We start from the raw sequence: 20,075 nt of genomic DNA on the forward strand, positions 1-20,075 counted from the left end.
CTTTTGCTGGAGGAGGAGCTGGAGAAGGCCAAGGGACTCCGAGAGCTATTCAGGCCCCTAAACCTGAGAAGTGGTGTGGGCAAAGGGTGGTCTCTGAGGGGCGGTGGAAGATGGGAGGTGGTTTCTACTCCCCTCCTTTCTCCCCAAACAGGGCTGGGCTCAGGGGCCAAAGCCAGGCCGATGCTGCCCCCTGGTGTCTGAACAGATTCCCAAAGCCCAGCTCCTTCCACTTGGGTTCATGTGGAACAGGTGGCAACCAGCCAGGCAGCAGAGGATAGCAATTAAGACCCTGGCCTCTGGAGACAGGCTACGTGAGTTCAAATCTTGCCAGTGCTGCTAACTGCACAACTCTGGGCAGTTCACTCTTTGTGCTTCAGTTTTGCCATCTGTAAAACAGAGCAAATAATAGTCTTGACTTACAAAGTGTGAGAGTGAAATGCAATAATACATGTGAAAGCTTAGAAAAATGCCTGGCACATAGTAAACGTTAGGCACTATTATTATTATTATTACTTTTTGGTCTTTTTAGGGCCACACCCGTGGCATATGGAGGTCCCCAGGCTAGGGGTCAAATCGGAGCTACAGCTGCTGGCAATACGGAAACCGAGCTGCACCTGCAACCTACACCACAGTTCACAGCAATGCCAGATCCTTAACCCACTGAGCAATGCCAGAGATCAAACCTGCATCCTCATGGATGCTAGTCAGATTCATTTCCACTGAGCCACGATGGGAACTCCAGGCACTATTTTTATGTCCCAGAATAAGCCAGGCAGAAGGGCCTCTATCCTACATCAGAGTCCCCAGATTTGAGGGTAATATTACCACCACAAAGAGTCTATTGGAGGTATGTGTGTTTACTGTGTCAGGAAAGCAGCCATTTGAAGAGGAGGGAGGGCTGGGATGGAGCTGGTGGGGAGGGGATCTGTCCATGGATCTAGAAGACAGGCAATGCTAGGATCGCACTGTGTGCACAAAGGTGCTCAAGCCGCATGCGCTTTGTGTGCTCCAGGGTGCCCACTCAGCCTGTCAGCAGCGCAGACAGTGGCTGAATTCAGGCTTCACCATCTAAGGGTCTTTGGGAGGCCAAGTCCCCCTGAACTTTGGCAAGACAAGGGGCAGAGAGAATGCAGTCTCTAACTTCGGCTCTTTTGTGGGGAGATAGGAAGGTGAGGGGCACCTACTGGTAAGAAAATAGTATTTATGGCAGTTCCCGTCGTGGCTCAGTGATTAATGAGTATGACTAGGAACCGTGAGGTTGTAGGTTGGATCCCTGGCCTTGCTCAGTGGGTTAAGGATCCGGCATTGCCATGAGCTGTGGTGTAGGTCACAGACGTGGCTCAGATCCTGCGTTGCTGTGGCTCTGGCAGAGGCTACACCTCTGATTCGACCCCTAGCCTGGGAACCTCCATATGCCATACGGGAGTGGCTCTAGAAAAGGCAAAAACAAAACAAAACAAAACAAAAGCAAAGCACGAGGAGCTGGGGGACTTAAACAATGAAAGGATTTCTTTGTGTCACAGTACCAGAGGCTGGAAGACCAAAATCAAGGTGTTGGCAGGGCTGGTCCCCTCTGAGGGCTGAAAGAGAATTGATTGGTTCCAGGCTTTTCTCCTTGTCTTGTAGATGGCCATCTTCAAGCTCACCTGGTGTTCTCCCAGCTTGCAAGTCTGACTCCTAATTTTCCCTACAAGCACACCAGTCGTATTGGATTGGGGCCCACCCTAAGGACCTCATTTAAACTTGATTACCTCTGTAAAGACCCCATCTCCAGGAGTTCCCATTGTGGCTCCGTGGGTAAAGAATCCAACTAGTATCCAAGAGGATGGGGGTTCGATCCCTGGCCTCACTGATCATCACAATGTTGCCAAAAGTCACAGATGCTGCTCTGATGCTGCATCTCTGTGGCTGTGGTATAGACTAGCAGCTGCAGCTCTGCTTCGACTCCTGGCCCAGGAATTTCCATAGGCTACAAGTGCGGCTTTAAAAAGAGAAAAAAGACCCTTTCTTCAGATAAGGTCATATTCTGAGATCCTTGGTGTTCTTCATGTGAATATGAATTTTTGAGAGACATAGGAATTCAACAGACTAATATAAGAATTTTCAAGAGACACAGTTCAACCCGTGACAGTGAGCCTTGACCAGCATTTCTTAAAAACCAAGTAGGTAGAATAGGAAATATCAGAATGCATCACATATAGTTAGGATAAGTAGTGTCTAATGAAACTTGTTTCAGTTTTATAAATTTATGTGAGTTCTAGTAGGTCTTGATGTAAAAGATACTTTTCAGTGCTAGTTGTGATCAGAAACAAGCACCATTTGGATGTTGGTAACCTTCCCAAATCCAATATCACTTTGCCCTTTTTTTTTTTTTTCTTTTTAGGGCCACACCTGTGGCATATGGAGGTTCCCAGGCTAGGGGTTGAATAGGAGCTATAGCTGCTGACCTACACCACAGCCACGGCAACTCGGGATCCGAGCTGCATCTATGACCTACACCACAGCTCACAGCAATGCTGGATCCTTAAACCCACTGAGTGAGGCTAGGGATGGAACCCACAACCTCATGATTCCTAGTTGGATTCGTTTCCACTGTGCCATGATGGAAACTCCTGCATTGCTCTTTAATTGTTTTATGGGTACATCCTTCTCCAAGGACATAAGCTCCTGGAGGGCAGGAACACATATAATCTTGTAAACACCATTGTGAAGCTAGAAAAAACAACATTCATTCTTGTCAGTGAATGCAAAGACTACCATTTACTGAGTGTTTCCTGTACACTTGGTGCTGGGCTTTACACTAGGTTTACATACACTAAGCGGTTTTGTTTGTTTGTTTGTTTTGTTTTGTTTTCCAATTTTTTTTGCTTTTTAGGGCTGCACCAGTTGGCATATGGAAATTCCCAGGCTAGGAGTTGAATGGGAGCTATAGGTGCTGGCCTATACCACAGCCCCAGCAATGCCAGATCAGAACCATGTCTGCGATCTACACCACAGCTCACGGTAACACCGGATCCTTAACCCACTGAGTGAGGCCAGGGATCAAACTCATGCCCTCACAGGTACTAGTCGGGTTTGTTACCACTGAGCCACGACGGGAACTCCCTACACTGAGTTTGCATATACTGGTGTATGTTTTACATACACTAAGAACTAAGTGATGGATTGATGGCAGGAGCTCAGTTCATTTCACAGACAAGATGAGTGAGTACCACATTCGGGAGCACTGGGCAGCAACCTGGGATTTATGGAGGACTGGGGGATAGAAGGAAAAGTTCATGGAAGAAGTATGGAAAGATGTTGTGGGCCCCTGGACAGCTCTGTCTCCCCAGCCTTTGTCATTCTCCCCAAATTTTCATCCACCTTGATATCAACTCACCATTTATATTAAAGGAAACAGAGGCCATTGGTTTGGCTTTGGGCAGATTACTGGGTCAAGAGCTGGGTCAGGAACTGGAAATTCCTCCAGTTTCCTGCTCCCTGCCCACAGACCTTTCATCAGCACCTGCAGCCTCCCTACAGGCTCAGAAGAGAGGGTGTCCCTGTCTCTGCCCCTGTCCAAACTGTGATCTGCCACCTGTGCTCAGGGCCCTTCTTTCTGCCTCCCCAGGCACTGTCCCATTAATTGTCCCCTCCATCTTCCAAATCTCTAGCCTCTTATTCTCTAATTATTTATTTTTTTTGTCTTTATTCTCTAATTATTACAGCTCTTGACCCAGTAATCTGCCCAAAGCCAAAGAGCTGGCAAGTAAGCTGGGATTTGAACCCAGTTAGTGTGGCATAAGCACTGATGCCCTTAAGGAGTATGCTGCACATCTTCTCAATGGAAGGTGAAAAATAGCTGGCCTTTAAAAAGAAGAGGAATTTGTATGACCATCAGGGCAAGCATTGATGATGCCTGCTCAGCATTCTTTCTCCCTTGTTGGCAAAGTCTGGATTTTGTACAGGTGTTCCCCTCCCTTGCATTCAGGGGATGAATCTCACTGGTCTTGCCAATTATGGTATTTCCATTGTCTTGGACAGTAGGACTTGAGGGGGATCTTGAGGAAGATCTTTTTTTTCCCCCAATGTCAAGCCCATATGTGATGACTGTTGCAACTGTAAGGAAAGAGACCATCAACCACTGAGGATAGAGGGGTGGGGGGATGTGTTGAGGGTTTGAGATGCTATAAAATTGGGTTATAATGATTGTTGTATAACTATAAATGTAATAGCATTCATTGAGTAATAAAAAAACAAAACAAAACACTATGGATAGAGCAGTGTATAAACAGGTAGAAAACTCTTGATGAATCAACCAGCCCTGGATCTGTTCCAGAACTCTTTGTTCGATCTACTATTTTATTTTATTTTATTTTTGCTTTTTAGGGCTGCACCTGTGGCATATGGAAGTTCCCAGGCAAGGGGTCGAACCAGAGCTGTAGCTGCCAGCCTATGCCACAGCCACAGCAACTCAGGATCCTAGCCTCCTATGTGACCTAAACCACAGCTCACGGCAACACTGGATCCTTAACCCACTGAGAAAGGGCAGGGATCGAACCCGAATCCTCATGGATACTAGTCGGGTTTGTTAACCACTGAGCCACGACAGGAACTCCCTCGATCTACTTTAATTGGGTCTTCTGTTACTTGCTGCCAGATGCATCCCTAACTGAGACCAATGGAGCCACATTGGCTGTGAGAAATGGAGAGCACAGATCAGGCCGATCCATGTTCTACCACCACCTGACTTGTCCATTGGGAGAATAAGTGATAATCTGTTTTTTAAAAAAGAGTGTCCTCAGGGAAGAGCCAGGTTTCAGACAAGTGAAAGGGGCAAGGATAATCTGAGCCGAGCGTGGCTCGGGGCTTTGTGCAAAAAGGGGCATGGGAAGAGAGTGCAAGGGTGGTCAGGAAGAGGAAGCACTAGACCGAGTGGAGAAGGGTGGACGCCCATTGAGGCCTGCCAAGGATGACAGGATGTGAGCAATAGCAGAGTCAGCTGATCTCAAGATTCCAAAAGAACCTCTGTGGCTGTCAGGGGCTTACTGTGGCCAACAGACCTTCACCTCATAGAAGGACAAGTAGCAGCCCTGGTGGGTGGGCAAAATCAGGCATCTCTGCATGGAAACAGCTGTAGTCAGCATTGAGCCTCTGCAAGGAAATTCCAGCCCTCTAACCAGCACTCTAATTGCTGTCTTCCCTCTCTCTCTCTCTCTCTGTCTCTCTTCCCCTTCCCTAGTGCAGCCAAGCTCCTTGGGAACATCGTTCACATTCAGTGTCTTTCGTTCCACATCAACTCAGTACACGACCAGCTGGCTACTGCCCGCACCAGTCCAATGAGACTGTTCTGGCCTATGTCACACATGCTCTCCTAGAATGATGGCCTGTCCCTGTCCTTTTCTTGCTGGACTGCTCAGCAGTATTCAACACTGTTAGCCACTCTTGAATAAGCTCTTCCCCCATTGGTTTCCATGGCCCCTCTCTCCTGATCTTCCTCGTATCTGTTTTCTCCGTCTTCTGTCTTCACAGAAGATTCCCCTTTCCCATGTGATCTCATCCACACCCCAAACTGCAGCATCCCAGGGGCAAAGCAATATAATAATAGTGGTTAAAACCATGGCCTCTGGGGCACCTGGGTTCAAATCCTTACCCTACAACCTGGATGCAGTATGATATCCAGACCTTTATCAAGGTATAGTCCATTATCCTAGAATATAAGGTATAGGTCATTAACCTCATCCTTTGGGGGAGCCACTGTTTGTACTTGTTTTGTTTGTTCTGGAATTCGTATGACTGGAATAAAACAGGGTGTGCTGGGTGTGCTTTTACGCGTGGCTTCTTTTGCTCACCATGTTTTGAGATTGTGTTGTGTGTATCCATAGTGTGTCTATTTTTATTACTCAGCAGTATCTCATCATACAGATATACCACAGTTTATCTTTTTTTTTTTTTCTTTTTAGGGCCATACCTGAGGCATATGGAAGTTCCCAAGCCAGGGTTCAAATCAGAGCTGCAGCTGTTGCCCTACACCACAGCAACACTGGATCTTTAGCCCACTGAGTGAGGCCAGGATTGAAACCACATCCTCATGGATAATGGTGGGTTCGTAATCTGCTGAGCCACAATGGGAACTGCCTGTGTGTGTGTGTGTGTGTGTGTGTGTGTGTGTGTGTGTGTGATAGATATCTGGGCCATAGCCAATTTTTGGCAATTATGAAGAAAACTGCTATGAACGTTCTTCAAGTGTTTGTGTGACCACGTGTTTTCATTTCTATTGAATAAACAACTAGGGGTATAATTGCTGGGTCGTAGGATAGATATGTGCTTAGCTGTATAAGAACTGCAACAGGGAGTTCCCACTGTGGTGCAGTGGGATCGGTGGCATCTCTGGAGCCCTGGGATGTAGGTTTGATCCTGAGCACAGCAGGTTAAGGATCTGGCGTTGTGGTGTCCTGGCTTGTAGGGCAGCCAAAAAAAAAAAGGAGTTCCCACTGTGACTTGGTGGGTTAAGAATCTGACTAGTATCCAGGACGATGTGTGTTTGATCTCTGGCCTTGCTCAGTGGGTTAAGGATCTGGTGTTGGTGTGAGCTGCAACGTAGGTCACAGATGTAGCATAGGCTGACAGCTGCAGCTCCAATTCCAACCCTAGCTTGGTAACTTCCATATGCCTTGGGTGTGGCCCTAAAAAGACAAAAAAAAAGAAGAAAAGAAACTGCTACATATTGTTCCAAATCGATAGTACATTTTACACTCTGAACACTGTATGAGGGTTCCAGCAGCTCTACATTTTCACTAGCATTTGGTATTATCAGTTTTTAAAAGTTTAACCGTTTTGGCAAGTGTGGGGTTTTAATTTGCATTTTCTTGGTGACTAAAGATATTGAGCACTTTTCATATGTTTATTGGCCATTCATATATGTTCTTTTGTGAACTATCTCTTCAAATCTTTTGTCCATTTTTAAAAGTGGGTGTCTTTTGTTTTTGTTTTTGTTTTTGTCTTTTTTTTTGCTATTTCTTGGGCCGCTCCCGCGGCATATGGAGGTTCCCAGGCTAGGGGATGAATTGAAGCTACAGCTGCCAGCCTACACCACAGCCATAGCAACTTGGGATCCGAGCCGTCTTTGACCTACACCACAGCTCAGGGCAATGCCAGATCCTTAACCCACTAGTGAGGCCAGGGATCAAACCTGCATTCTCATGGATACTAGTTGGATTTGTTAACCACTGAGCCACAATGGGAAGTCCTTTTGCTGTTTTTTTTTGTTTTGTTTTTTTTTTTGCCGCCCTGTAGCATATAGAGTTCCTAGGCCAGGGATCAGATCCCAGTCACAGCTGTGACCCACGCCACAGCTGTAGCCTCACCAGATCCTTTAACTCACTGTGCCAAGCCAAGGATCAAACCTGCATCCTGGAGCTTCAGAGATACATCTGATCCCTGTTGTGTCACATGGGCAAGAAACTCTTTAATGGTGTCTTTTGATGAGCCAAAGTTTTCAATTTTGATGGTTTTTTGTTTTTTGTTTGTTTTTTGCCATACCTGCAGCATGCAGAAGTTCCCAAGGCAAGGTTCAAACCCTTGATATAGTAGCAACCCAAGCCAGAACAGTGACAATGCCATCTGCTGAGCCACTAGGGAACTCTTAACTTTGGTGTTTCTTTTATCATTTTTTTCCTTTTATGGTTATCATTTTCTATGACATAAGAAATTTTTACCTATTTCCAATTCATGAAGATATTCTGTGTTTTCACCTAAAAGCTTTATCATTTTACTTTTTTGTTGTTGTTGTTGTTGCTATTTCTTGGGCCTCGGCTCCCGTGGCATATGGAGGTTCCCAGGCTAGGGGTTGAATCGGAGCTGTAGCCACCGGCCACCGGCCTACGCCAGAGCCACAGCAACGCGGGATCCGAGCCGCGTCTGCAACCTAGACCACAGCTCACGGCAACGCCGGATCGTTAACCCACTGAGCAAGGGCAGGGACCGAACCCGCAACCTCATGGTTCCTAGTCGGATTCGTTAACCACTGCGCCACGACGGGAACTCCTATCATTTTACTTTTATAGCTAGGTCTATGAGCCACCTTGAATTAATTTTTGCACATGGTGTGAGGTAGCGATCACTCTCACTCACTTCTCTCATATGGACATTCAGTTGTTTGAGCACCATTTGTTGAAAAGATATTCCTTTCCCTAATAGATTGCTTTAAATTTTTTTTTCTTTTTAAGGCTGCACCTGTGGCATATATAAATTCCTATGACCTACACCACAGCTCATGGCCATAGCCATAGCAACACTGGATCCAAGCCGCACCTGTGACCTACCACACAGCTTGCAGCAACTTAACCCACCGAGCAAGGCCAGGGAATGAATCTGCATCCTCATGGACACTATGTCAGGTCCTTAACCTGCTGAGCCACAACAGGAACTCCCCCAGTGTATTGCTTTGACATCTTTGTCAAAATTAACTGACCTTTAAGTGTGAGTCTATTTCTGGCTCTCTATTCTACTCCATGGATCTGTCAATCCTTATGCCAGTACCATAGTGTCTTTCTTGATTACAGTAGCTTACAAGCCTATTGTTTTTTGTTTTTTGGGGTTTTTTTGGTCTTTTTAGGGCTGAACCCATGGCATATGCAAGTTTCCAGACTAGGAGTTGAACTGGAGCTATAGCTGCTGGTGTATACCGCAGCCACAGCAACGCCAGATCCAAACTGCATCTATGACCTACACCACAGCTCATGGCCACACCAGATCTTTAACCCACTGAACAAGGCCAGGGATTGAACCCATGTCGAATTCATTACCGCTGAGCCATAATGGGAACTCCTATAGCTTATAAGTCTTGAAGTCAAGCAGTATGAGTCCTCTGGCACTGGGAATTTGTTATTGTTGTTAGCAGTGGGATTGTAAAACCTCCCCAGGTGATTCCAATGTGCGGCCAAACTCTGAGCACTTGAGAACATTCTAATGTGAGCCACCGTTTCTATATCTAGCTTTCCCCATCACTATCCTCTAGGCCAACATGATTAATTAGTATACTTGATCCTACTTTCTTAGTCTGGAATCCTCTCCCTCTTCAGCTCTATGGCTAATGCATTTATCAATTCCTCATCTGGCTCCCCACTACTTCTAGAAAAAATTCTAAGTCCTTAGTGTGACTAAAATCACGCTTTGTGGTTAGGCTCTCTGAAACTTCATCCATTATCTTCCCCTGTAAGTACCTTAAATTTCAGTCATTCCATTTTTGCCATTCCTCAAATGTTTTAAACATCTTCATGCCTCCATGCCTTTGCCTGTCCTCCAGCCTAAAACACACTTTCCTTCTGTCATTGTTTGTCATCTCCTTCCTCTCTTTCAACGCTGTAGACTTGTATCATCTATCCTGCCCTGCTTTGACCCTCTTATCTAGAATTCGTATCCTGCCCTGGTTCCCATAGCCCTCTGTGCCATGTGCCTTTATCATAGGCATTAAGGTACTTCGTTGTAATTGTCAGTGATCTAGTCGCACAATCCCACTAACCTGTATGCTTCTTGAAGGCTGAGACTGTGTGCTTCCATCTCTTGTCCCTAGTGCCTACCAATGTAACAGACACACATGAGGTACCTAACAAATGTTTGCTAAGTGAACCAGGCTCCTACCTGCACTGTGAAGTGGGGCAGATCCCTTAATTTTTCTGAGCCTGTATTTCTGTACCTACAAACTGGAAATAACATCTTTGCCACCAAGTGGTTGTAAGACTTAAGTGAGCTAATCCATGTCAAATCCACTGCATGGACTTGGTACGTGGTAAATACTCAATAAATCTTAGTTCCAGGAGTTCCCATCATGGCTCAGCAGTAATGAATCCCACTAGTATCCATGAGGACGTGGGTTCGATCCCTGACCTCGCTCAGTAGGATCTGGCGTTGCCGTGACCTCTGGTATAGGTCACAGATGTGGCTCAGATCCTGGTTTGCTGTGGCTGTAGTGTAGGCCGGCAGCTACAGCTCTGATTTGACCCCTAGCCTGGGAACGTCCCTATGCCATGGGTGAGGCCTTAAAAAAAAAAAAAAAAAAAGGTCTTGATTTTCTCCCTAACTTCCACCAGACAGCTCAGATACCTTTCCTATTTATACTTCTTTAGATGACCACTAGGTGGTGTCAGTCTCTGGCCCAACATTCAACCCCAGAGCTGGCCTCTTCAATACCCCATCTCAAGGCCTAGTAACAGTCTGATAGGAAAGGAAGATATTTAATAATTTGCTGGGAGATCCAAAAAAAGGAGATATCCTATCCACCAACCTCTTTGCCCACTGTCATCATTCTTGAAAGCCCAATCACGGATTGCACAGAATTGCTCCCAGATTTCTCATATTTGATTATAATCCCAACCTAAGCATTTAAAGGTAGAAAAATCTTCTTAAGAAGTGGGAAGAGAAGAAGCTGAAGCATAGAGGAACTGCATAATGGGTGCTGTAGGAGAAATATGGAGAAGATGCTTATAGTCACATGCTGTTCAACAGTAATTATCATTGTCTCCTCTATCAGTGTGGACACCTCTGTCCTAACACTCTTGTCACCTTACCCATCAAACAATCCAGAGTCCTGACACTGGGTGGATACAGAGAAGTAAGAGACATGATCCCTGCACTTAGGGAGTTTATAGTCTGATGGTGGACGTAGAACCCACAAAATTAAGTGCTAAATTCTAGCTACTGAGCCTATCAGGAGATGGCCAGGGGAGAGGGCAGAGTAAGAATAACAGGAGAGCCTTGCTGATGAGGGCAGGAAGGAACTGAGAGAAAAGTATAATTAAAGGCTCAGGTGGAAAAATGCATTCTCTCATCTTACAGAGACAACCTCAGCACTTCACACATTGGAAATAGCCCAAGTGCCCAACAATCCTAGGAGACTGTGGAGTATCCAAGAAAGGAGATTCCAAGTAGCCCAAATAACGAGTGAGCTAGATGTGTGTGTACAACATGGAAAGGAATCAGTATGAATTAACTGAAGAAAGCAAGTTACAGAACAGTATATACCGTATGAGTTCATCTGTATTTTCAAAAGGTGTTTATTTATATTTGTTTATCATTTTTTAAAAAAGCCTCTTGGAAGGAGACCTGAGGAACTCTTAGTTGTGGTTATTCTGAGGGTGGGACTGAAGAATGGGAGTGTGGAGAGTGGCAAGTTGACCTTTCACCTTGTACCTGCCTCGTACTCTTTTTTTTGCCATTTTTTTACAATATAAAGTTAACACAAATAAATACACATTTGCATTCAAGAGACAGTAGGGCTTGGGAGGTAGCAAGTGAGAAGTGATCATGATTTGCTAGCTGAGGCCAGATATTGGAAGGTCAGGACCGAGAGAAGAGTTCACGTTGGATTCCGTTGCCTAGAGACGCCCAGTAGAGGTTCACCAGCCAGGAAGAGACACAGGGAAAGCAATTTTAGCAAGGTTCACCTGCAGACAATAGGCAGCAGGAACAGGAATGGGACTACCCCTCACAACCCTCTCAGGCTATGCATGGTCACTCCAGCTAGCTTTTTCCTTTCAAAGCTGCCCGAAGTCTTTTTCAATCTGACTTCACTTGGATGACAATATGAGGAGGGGATTCCAGGGAGAAGAAGCAACCTAGTAGGCATTCATTAAAAACATATAGTGAGTCCCTGCAATGTGACCACCTCTGTTACCCCATGAGTCCTGGAATGAAAGGCTAAGACCCCACCCCTCCCCAGAGAAACCCTCAGGGGCAGTGGAAATGGAAGAACTCTGAGCTCCATTTCAAAGGGGAAAAAAATGACAAATCTCAAGCACAGGCTTTGCAGGACTGGCTATAGGAAAGGCCCAGCTGGCAAAAAGTCTGAGGTTTCCAGCCTGGGAGAGTCTACAGGCAGGTGGCCTTGGCCCTGAGCAAAGCCAGCCTGGTGGAAGTTGTAGTTTGGAGGAAAGGTCTAGCTTCTTCTGGATTCCTCTCTTGCTCTCACTGCCATCAACAAACACTCCACGCTGCTCTGCTTTCTGCCAAGGCCAGACTGGAGTGAGGATTTGGGGCCTTTTCTTGAATTTTAAAAGGGAGAAGGGTGGTGCAACCCTCCCTCATTTCAAACGTCAGTTTCCGGCAGCCGACGTTGCCTGCCTTCTCCCTGAACTCTGACTTCGTCGACACCAGAAAGTCAGACATCCATGGTACAGCCTCAAAACACCACCCAGAAGGGGGCAGTGGCCAGAGGCACATTCGCCGGGCTCTGGGAACCGCCCGGCGCTCAGTGGACTCAAAGCAGCATTCCCATAGGGACTTAGGCCAGGACAAAGGTCTGGCACTCTGCAGACACCTCCTTAGAACTCAAGGCCTGGAGACAGAGGTCTAGAGTCCCTCATCTTATTCCAAATCCCTGCTGCTTGGAATCTAAAACCCCGACTTGGTAGGAAGCCAGTCAGAAGGTATAAAAAACAAAACACCAAACAAAAAAATAAATGAGCCCAGACCTCTTGGGGCTAAGAGGGGTGGCCCTTCCTCAACCCCACCCGCTAGTGACTCACCTCCCTCCAAACCAGGGACTGCCCCTCCCGCGCCCGGTGCCAGGAGAGCAGGGCGGGGCGGGTACTAAGGTGGGCTCCATCCCCAAGCCCTAGGCGAGCGGACAAGCTCCGGCGTGTCCCCGCGGGTGTCCCTGTTTACTCCAAGCCCTAGAGCGAGGTGAGGGCGGGACTTCTCGGCCCCTCCCCCAACCCGCCCCCCTCCGCCGCAGGCCCCAATCCTGGTCCCGGTCTTACAAAGTCTCCAAATCAAAGCTCAGCCTCTCCCCGTATCTTCCCAGCGGACTGGCGGCCCCCGCCCCCACCCCGGGCAGCGGAGGCACAGTCGGGCTTTCTCGTGGAGCTCGGGCCTCGACCCAGACCTCTGGGTCTTGGATCCCCAGACCGGGCCTGATCCTAGGGCAAGACACCGAGTTTCAAAGAGAAGCCGCTCAGGGCTCCTCGCCCCCTGTTCAACCCCCCTCGCCTCTTCAGTTCTGCAGCGCAAGGGACCAAGCCCCAGTCAAGGAAAAAGGCGCTCCAGGCCCAAAACTAGCCAGCAGGGCCGGGACCCCCGCTCTAGGACCGCTAGCCAGAGATCCAAATCTGGTCGCCTCTCTGACTCCCCCTCCCCAGGGCAGCGCGCCAAATCAGCGCATGCGCACTCACAGGACTGCCGCGTAGCTCTTCCCCCCCCCCCTTTTTCTTTCCCCGCCCCTTCTCTCCCTCCCTCCTCTCCTGGTCCCCTCCCTCTCCCCCCTCAGCCCGCCCCGCGACACCTCAGTCCGGGTAACAGTGGTGCGAGCTCCAGGCCCGTGCACTGAGGAGGCGGAAACCAGGGGAGCCCCCAGAGCTCCATCAGGCCCCTTCCAAAGGCTCCCCCACCCGGTCCACGCCCCCCACCCCCCTACCCCGCCTCCTCCCAATTGTGCATTTTTGCAGCCGGAGGCGGCTCGGAGATGGGGCTGTGAGCTTCGCCCGGGGAGAGGGGGAAAAGAGGAACGAGGAGAACAGCAGGGGGTGAAGGGTTTGGATTGGGGGGCTGGGGGTGCAGCTGGTCTGCAAGCCCTTCCCAAGGGGGCTCCGAACTTACCTCGTCACCCACGCCCCTGGTGCGCTGTGCTGAAGGATAGGATAAGAATAGAGGAGGAGAAGGGAGGAAGGAGGAAAAAGGGGGACCCCCCAATTGGGGGGGGCGACGGCGAGAAGTAACAGGACCAGAGGGGAGAGGGCTGCTGCTTGCATCAGCCCACACCATGCTGACCCCGCCGCCGCTGCTGTTGCTGCCCCTGCTCTCAGCTCTGGTCGCTGCCGCTATCGATGGTGAGTGAGATCCCGCGGCCCCCTTGGACCCCTGGGGACACCCACTCCCCAGCCCCCACTCCAGCGTTCGGAGGGGAAGGGAGACGCGGGAGGGGGTGCCTTTTGTTATCCTAGTCCAGCTGACACAGCAGCGGCCCAACTGGGGGTGGGGATGGGGGGGTCCAATTTGGAGAATGGGGGCCCTGAACAAATGATGCTTCAGGGACCCCCCAGCCCAAACAAAGACCAGAGGCCTAGGAAGGGAGAAGAGGGATCCCCTTTTTCTGATCCTGGGATCTAGAGGCCTTCTCTTCCTATCTCTGGTCGGGGAGGGCCTGCGCCTCTTCTACGTCCTCCACCCCCCAACCCCCCATCTGAATTGTAAAGGAATCCGGATTTACAATGTACTGGTTGCAAAAGGGGGCGGGGGTCCTTTTGCAGTGCCCTCTGAATCTGAAAGGGGGAGCCAGGTCAGGGGTGCCCTGCTGAGAGCAGACAGGCCCTGGAGAAGGCTGTGGGTGGGGAGAGGGAGGGCCAAGAGAAGGCCCCCTGCTTGGGTGTGGAATCTGGGCCCTTGGAGACCAGGCTAGGAGGCCTGGGTCCAGGATCCAGCAGGCTGCCAGCCTGGGTTCCGCGGAAATGGGCACTTCCCCTTCTCAGGGCCTCTGTCAGTAGCCTGGCAAGGGCCGTGTTGGGGGGCATAGGGTGGGGGCAGACGAAGCTGTATGACTTTGAATTTCTCAATTCCTGGGAGCTTTGAGATGAAAAATGTCAGATGTCATCCTTGGGGAAGGGGGCTGGAGAATGGCCTGGAATGCTGAGGTGGGAGGGTAGAGGAAGGTTGCCTGCTCCCTGACTTCTGGCTTGATCACATTTTGGAATGGAAGGAGAGTTGGAGGTTGGAGGGGGGTTATGTCTATGCCTATGCCCCCACCCCCTCACCCCCTCATTCTCTGCTCCTTTGGTAAATGTGTTTATTTCTCTCCACTATTTTCCCTCCTACACACACAGACACACACACACAGACACACACACACACACACACACACACACACCACTTTGTATACTGCAGTTAGGCTTGGGCCAGAACTGTGTCCTTTCGGTGAAGTGGGGTGCCCCCTTCCCTCTTTCTGTGTCAGCTATTTTCCCGCTTACTTGTGAGTCACTGGTTCAAGTCTTGCTCAAGCTTTGAGCTGGGGTCATGGAGTTGAGTTGGGCTGGGTCCCTGATTTGAGAAGGGGTGGGATCCCATCCCTTCCCGACATTTAGTCCTCTCATCCCGGGGAAAATCTGGGCCCAATATCACCCTGCACCCCTCCTCCATCTTCTAAATTTTGCCAGGTTGGGATTGGGAAAGTTTTTCTCTGAAACCAGATTATCTCTCTCTCTTCCCCACCCCCCAGCTTGCTTCAGCTAGGGGAGGGAGGTTAGGGGGTCAGGTAGTAGCTGTGCCCAGAAAGACACTATATTCAGTGGCCCTCAATCATGCCATCTTGGGGACCCTGTCCACTTGTCCCCACACACCTCAGTTATCTGCCCAAGAGGAGGAAGGAGGCTCTGCCCCGAATATCCTTCAGATCAGCCCTTGCCCATGACTTCCTCCGTTATTCAGGTTGTTTCCTCTTGTTCTCAGCCCTGTGAAGTGGGAGAGGGAACTGAGGCAGAGATTTGGGTGCAGCAGCTTCTGGGAGAGATAGTGAAAAAATTTTAAGAGTGAAAGTGTGAGCCATCAAACGTTGGAGGTAAATGGAGTTAGAAGGGAGAGGAGGTCTCTGAAAGCAGAAGAGGTCCCCAGCCCTGTCAGGAATGGCCCAGGGAGCTTCATCCCTAGGGCTGTAAAGTGGGGTTTACCCACCAAGTTGGGGGGCAGGCGGTGAGTGGAAGAGAGAGACTGGGCATGTTCTCCTTAACTGTCTCCCAGCCTTCCTTAAGTTTGCACCCAGTCCACAGCTGTAACCCCAAGTCAAACCAAACTCTACCCAAAGTCCCAGGGAGAGGACCCCTCCCCCCAAACACATCAATGTTCTCCCCTTAGCAATGGGAATGGGAATCGGTGGTTCTACCCTATTCTAGGGGGTGGAAAAGGGCACCTGCCCAGACCTGTATGGCCAGTGTTGTCCAGGACAGCCTAGGGATTCCTGTATCCCCACCCTTGCCCTCATGGCCAGGCCCCACAGACACAGAACTTTCTCCTCCGCTTTCCAGAGAAGGACACTTCCTGGCTCCAGCTTCCCTGACTCAGTGTCTAACCTTCTGCAGACCTTGCTGCTTTCCCTCCAAGGGAGCAACCCTGGGGTCCTCCTCCACCACCCCTGCCTTCTCTGCTAAGCCCGAACCCAACCCGCAGCATGCCCTGCTCTTTGGGGAGCATTGTCACTCCCTGCTAGTAAACAGAACAGGGTATGCTTGCTACCTGGGAGGATGGAGGAACAGATGGAACGGGGGACGGGAAGAGGGGTTACGGAGGTCCCTGCTGAGACGAGGGACATTTTGTAGTAGAGAGGGCTGGCTGCCTCCCTCTCTCTTACCCATCTCCACATACCCGCCCAAGCCATGTATCACCAGTGATCAGACAAACTGGACAGCTGAAATGAGTTCTGAGGCTGAGTTGTTTGCCTCCTGGCTCTCCAAGGGGTGGTTCCAAACTCCTTTCTCCTCTGGTCAGACTCAGACCCTGAACATCTCCCCTTACCCTCATCTTTCAAAGCAGGACATGCAGGACATTGATTTAGGGATTGGAGGGGTATTTTGATGTTTGTGGCTGCTTCTCAAGACTTCCTTTTCTCCCAATCCTGCTCTCTCTTCCTCCATTTCCTCTACTTTTTTTCTTTTTTTTTTTTGCCCCCCAGCCACTCCCCATCACTGGGCCTCTTTAAGGATGTCAGCTGGGGCCCTGGTCAGAGCCAGATCCTGTCCAAATTCTCTCAACTCTTCCAAACTCTTTACTTTCCTTTGGGAAGCCCTTCCTTACCAAGTCTAACTTTCTTTCCTCCTGCTGTTGTCTTGGCCTTTGCATATCAAACCCCCAAGCCTCAGGTTATTCCCCTCATTAGTCTCCTCTTGGGATCCCCCCACCCCATCACCCCATGAACTCTCCAGCATTCGAGTCCTCCAGCTCTGGATGGGGGCGCGTTGCCCTTGGGGAATCTGGTTGCAGTTGAATGGGACCCTGCAAGGGTCCCTGACCTGGTAGAGCTGGGTGCTGAGTGCTAGTGTTTGGAGAACCTAGGGCCCTGTGTTCAGTCCCACATTTCAGCCCAGTGAGCAGGATCCTGCATTGTTTGGAGAAGGAAGCAGTTAGCTCCGGATTGCTTCCGGTACATTGGCCCCAGGCCCCAGTGTAAAATCTGCCTGGGAAAGAGGTGAGGGACCATGAGAGCAGGCATTTGTCCCTCTTGCATCCCCACAGGAGGTGAGAATCTTTCTGATGCCTGGACTTGGCCAGTTGAAGAGCTCCAGTCTTCCCTCCTCCCACCCTCCCAATTCCGTGGGAGGCAGTGACCCCTATTCTGAGTCTCCCTTGGGTCAGACTCTGCTAGGGCAGGGACTCTGTCTGCCCAAGTCAAGATATATGCTTCTCCCACCCTGAGTCTCAGGGATATTATTCTTTGGGTTCATCCCAAGACAGCTGTGTCATAATCTTGGCAACCTCTGGGCTCAAACCCCTTCCTGGTTTTTTGCCTGTCTGTCTGTAATGGGTGCGTGCTGTCTTGGCCTAGCAGAACCTCCGTCTCTCCTCCTGGTTCATCTGTCTTATCTCATCCTTCTGCGGCATCCTCTGTCCTGTCTCTCTCAGTCTCTGTCTCTTGCTTTGCCTCTGTCTGTCTCCATTCACCTCCACCCAGGCCTCTGTGTATCCTGGAAGCTACCTGGGAGCAGAGGTCTCTCTTCTGCACTTTCCCATGTGCTTGCTCTGTTGGAGTTACTCTTCCCCTCCCTGGCCAGACTCAGAATATCCAGTTCGGCTGTGGAAGTTCTCTCCCCACTTTTCTCCAAGTTCCTCCCTCTCCTTTCCCCTCCACTAATTTTGGGGATGGATTTTTGGAGAGAATGTTTCTGGAAGAAAGGGAACTTGATACCCTTTGTGGGTTGAGTAAGAAGGGGAATGCAGAAATTTCAGAAAGAAGGAGGGAGGTTAGACTCCTAGCAGAACTTCCTCATAACCTGAGAACTGGAGAAAGCTGTGGGGAATGGATCAGGAGCTTAGAGCTTTTACTTCTGCTGTGCCTAAGCCCTGTGTGTGTGTTGAGGGGTAGGTGGAGAGGGCTTCTGAAGGCCTGGTGAGAGATATGCCGACCTCTGGAGGCATTGGAGGGGTCTGAATTTTACTTGCGGGGGAAGGAAAAAATGATAGGGAGGTCACCAGTCAGGCTAATGTCCTGCTGAGTCAATATTGACTCAGGACAGAGCGGGAGACCCTTCCCCTCCCCTGGCAATCCAAGCCATCCCGTCTGTCTGTCCAGGCCGCAAAGCAGAGGCCCAGACTCAGGAATGACAAAAATGTGTCTGAGCCTCACTGAGCTGCGGGAAGGAGCCACCGGGTAACACCCAAAATACATAAAATTCAGTGAAAAGCTCTCGGTTTGGGTCTGGGAGGCCCCTGCTGCCCCACCCCCGTATGTTTGAAAGTTTAGATTCCTGCAGGCTCTGCCCCCTACCCCCTGGCCACCCCCTGGCTCCTCTGTTCCCTGAGATATATCATGTGGTTCCTTTTAGAAAACATCCCCCGGTATATAGCCCATCATCTCTCCCACTGCTGAGTCTGCTCTTGAAAAGGACCTAGTTGGGGGGGCGATTCTCTTTCATGCTTCCCCTGCCTCAGGTCTCCTGGGTCTTTAGAAGTCTCACCTCTCCTCCTCTCCCTCTCTGCTCCCAGGGGGATCAGTGGATGGGTTTTACTCCTCCAGAAGACCCCTCAAGGTCTGTCACCCTCTCTTCGCAGGTCAGGCACTCTTGCTGCCCTTCCCTACCCCACCCCCAAGTCCCAGAATGGGACAGGACGACAGCCAAGGCTCAAGCAGGGCAGTGGGGTCCTTGTTGTGTCTGGATGCGCAACCAACCCTACACCTCCTGTTCTGGCTCCAGCTTGGTGGCCCTGGGGGCCATGGCTGGGCCGGGTGCCTGGGTTTGAGGGGGGGCAGGGGTGTTGGCCAGAGTTAGCATGGCGGTCACATTCATCTCCAGGCAAAGCTGAGAACAGACGGCCCCTGTGTCCTGGCCTTCTCTCTGCAACCTCGCTCACTCTCCCTCTATAGTCCTCTCCTCCTTCTTCTCCCTCCTCGCTTCCCTCTTCTGTCCTGTCCCTTTCCGGCTCATCTCCTCCGCCCTCTCTCCTCCTCTCTGGGGAGCCCTGAAGGCCACTACCACCTCCTGCAACCCGTCTCCCCACTCCCAGCTCAAGGACCAAATATCCTCCCTTGCCGTTTTCCTTCTTCATCCTTCTTCATCTGGCTCCATCATCGTGGTCAGTGAGAAACCACCTGTTCAGTTACTAATCTCTCTGTGCCTCAGTTTTCTCATCTGTATGATGGGGATTGCAACTGTACCCATGTCACAGGGTTTGAGCATCTAAGGGGGTTAATATGTCCGAAGCGTTTCAGCCCAGTGGCTGACACAGAGTGGCCATGTGGAAAAGCATTAGCTCATATCCTTGGGCAGCCCCAAGTCTCACAACAGGCAGGAGGCAGAGGAGGCCATTCGTCGCCCCTGAACTTAGGGCCACTTTGTCTCCTCGTCTAAGGCCACAAAGGTGGGTTTTCTGGGTACTGGCATCTGGCATGGAAGCCTCCGCTGAGGGGAGTGGGGTTGGCTGCCGGCTCTAAGCGGATTACAACTTTCCTACCCCACGCCTGCTGCAGCTCCGCCACCTCAGATGAGGCTGCCCTTGGCTGTGTAGACTGCCCCAAAGTAGGTTATTTGTTTCTTCCCTCCTCTCTCCTCCTGCAGGCAATTGAAGACAGCCTAGGGCTTTCTCCACTTGGCAGAAGGGACGTTCTTTCTGATCCTTGTGCTGCCCTGGCCCGTGGGAGGGGTGCACCCCTGCCTCTCTGCCCTGGGCCCAAAAGGATGCTGCTGTGGGACAGGGTCCCTGAGGGCTCCTCTTCCTTTTGCTCCCATCCCCCACTCCCTCCCTCTGCAAGAGCACATCTGGTTTGTGAATCTCTCTCATTCCAGCTTTCGGAGTTTGCCAGCTGCTGTTTCCTCTGCCGAGAGTTCAGGCCAAAAATGGGGGTGGGGGACAGCAGGGGTTTGGGGAGGGGACAACATGAGGGCCAAAGGAAGAGGGGATCGTGG

The 20,075-nt window shown here is 50.2% G+C and overlaps 1 protein-coding gene across 1 annotated transcript in view; it reads left to right on the plus strand.

Annotated features, from left to right (window-relative positions):
* Positions 1-13,403: 13,403 nt before the first annotated feature.
* LRP1 (LDL receptor related protein 1) overlaps positions 13,404-20,075 on the plus strand; it is an 82,784-nt gene continuing 76,112 nt past the window's right edge. Inside the window, exon 1 of the mRNA XM_084956113.1 lies at positions 13,404-13,802. Coding sequence (XP_084812239.1) covers positions 13,736-13,802 — 67 coding nt within the window. The 5' untranslated portion in view covers positions 13,404-13,735. The remainder of the gene's footprint in view (positions 13,803-20,075) is intronic.

This window comes from Sus scrofa, chromosome 5, assembly GCF_054392235.1.
Source record: "Sus scrofa isolate SSC_HxYL_T2T_F1_AM1 chromosome 5, Sscrofa_HxYL_maternal_Yorkshire_Landrace_v2.0, whole genome shotgun sequence".
Taxonomy (NCBI): Eukaryota; Metazoa; Chordata; class Mammalia; order Artiodactyla; family Suidae; genus Sus; species Sus scrofa.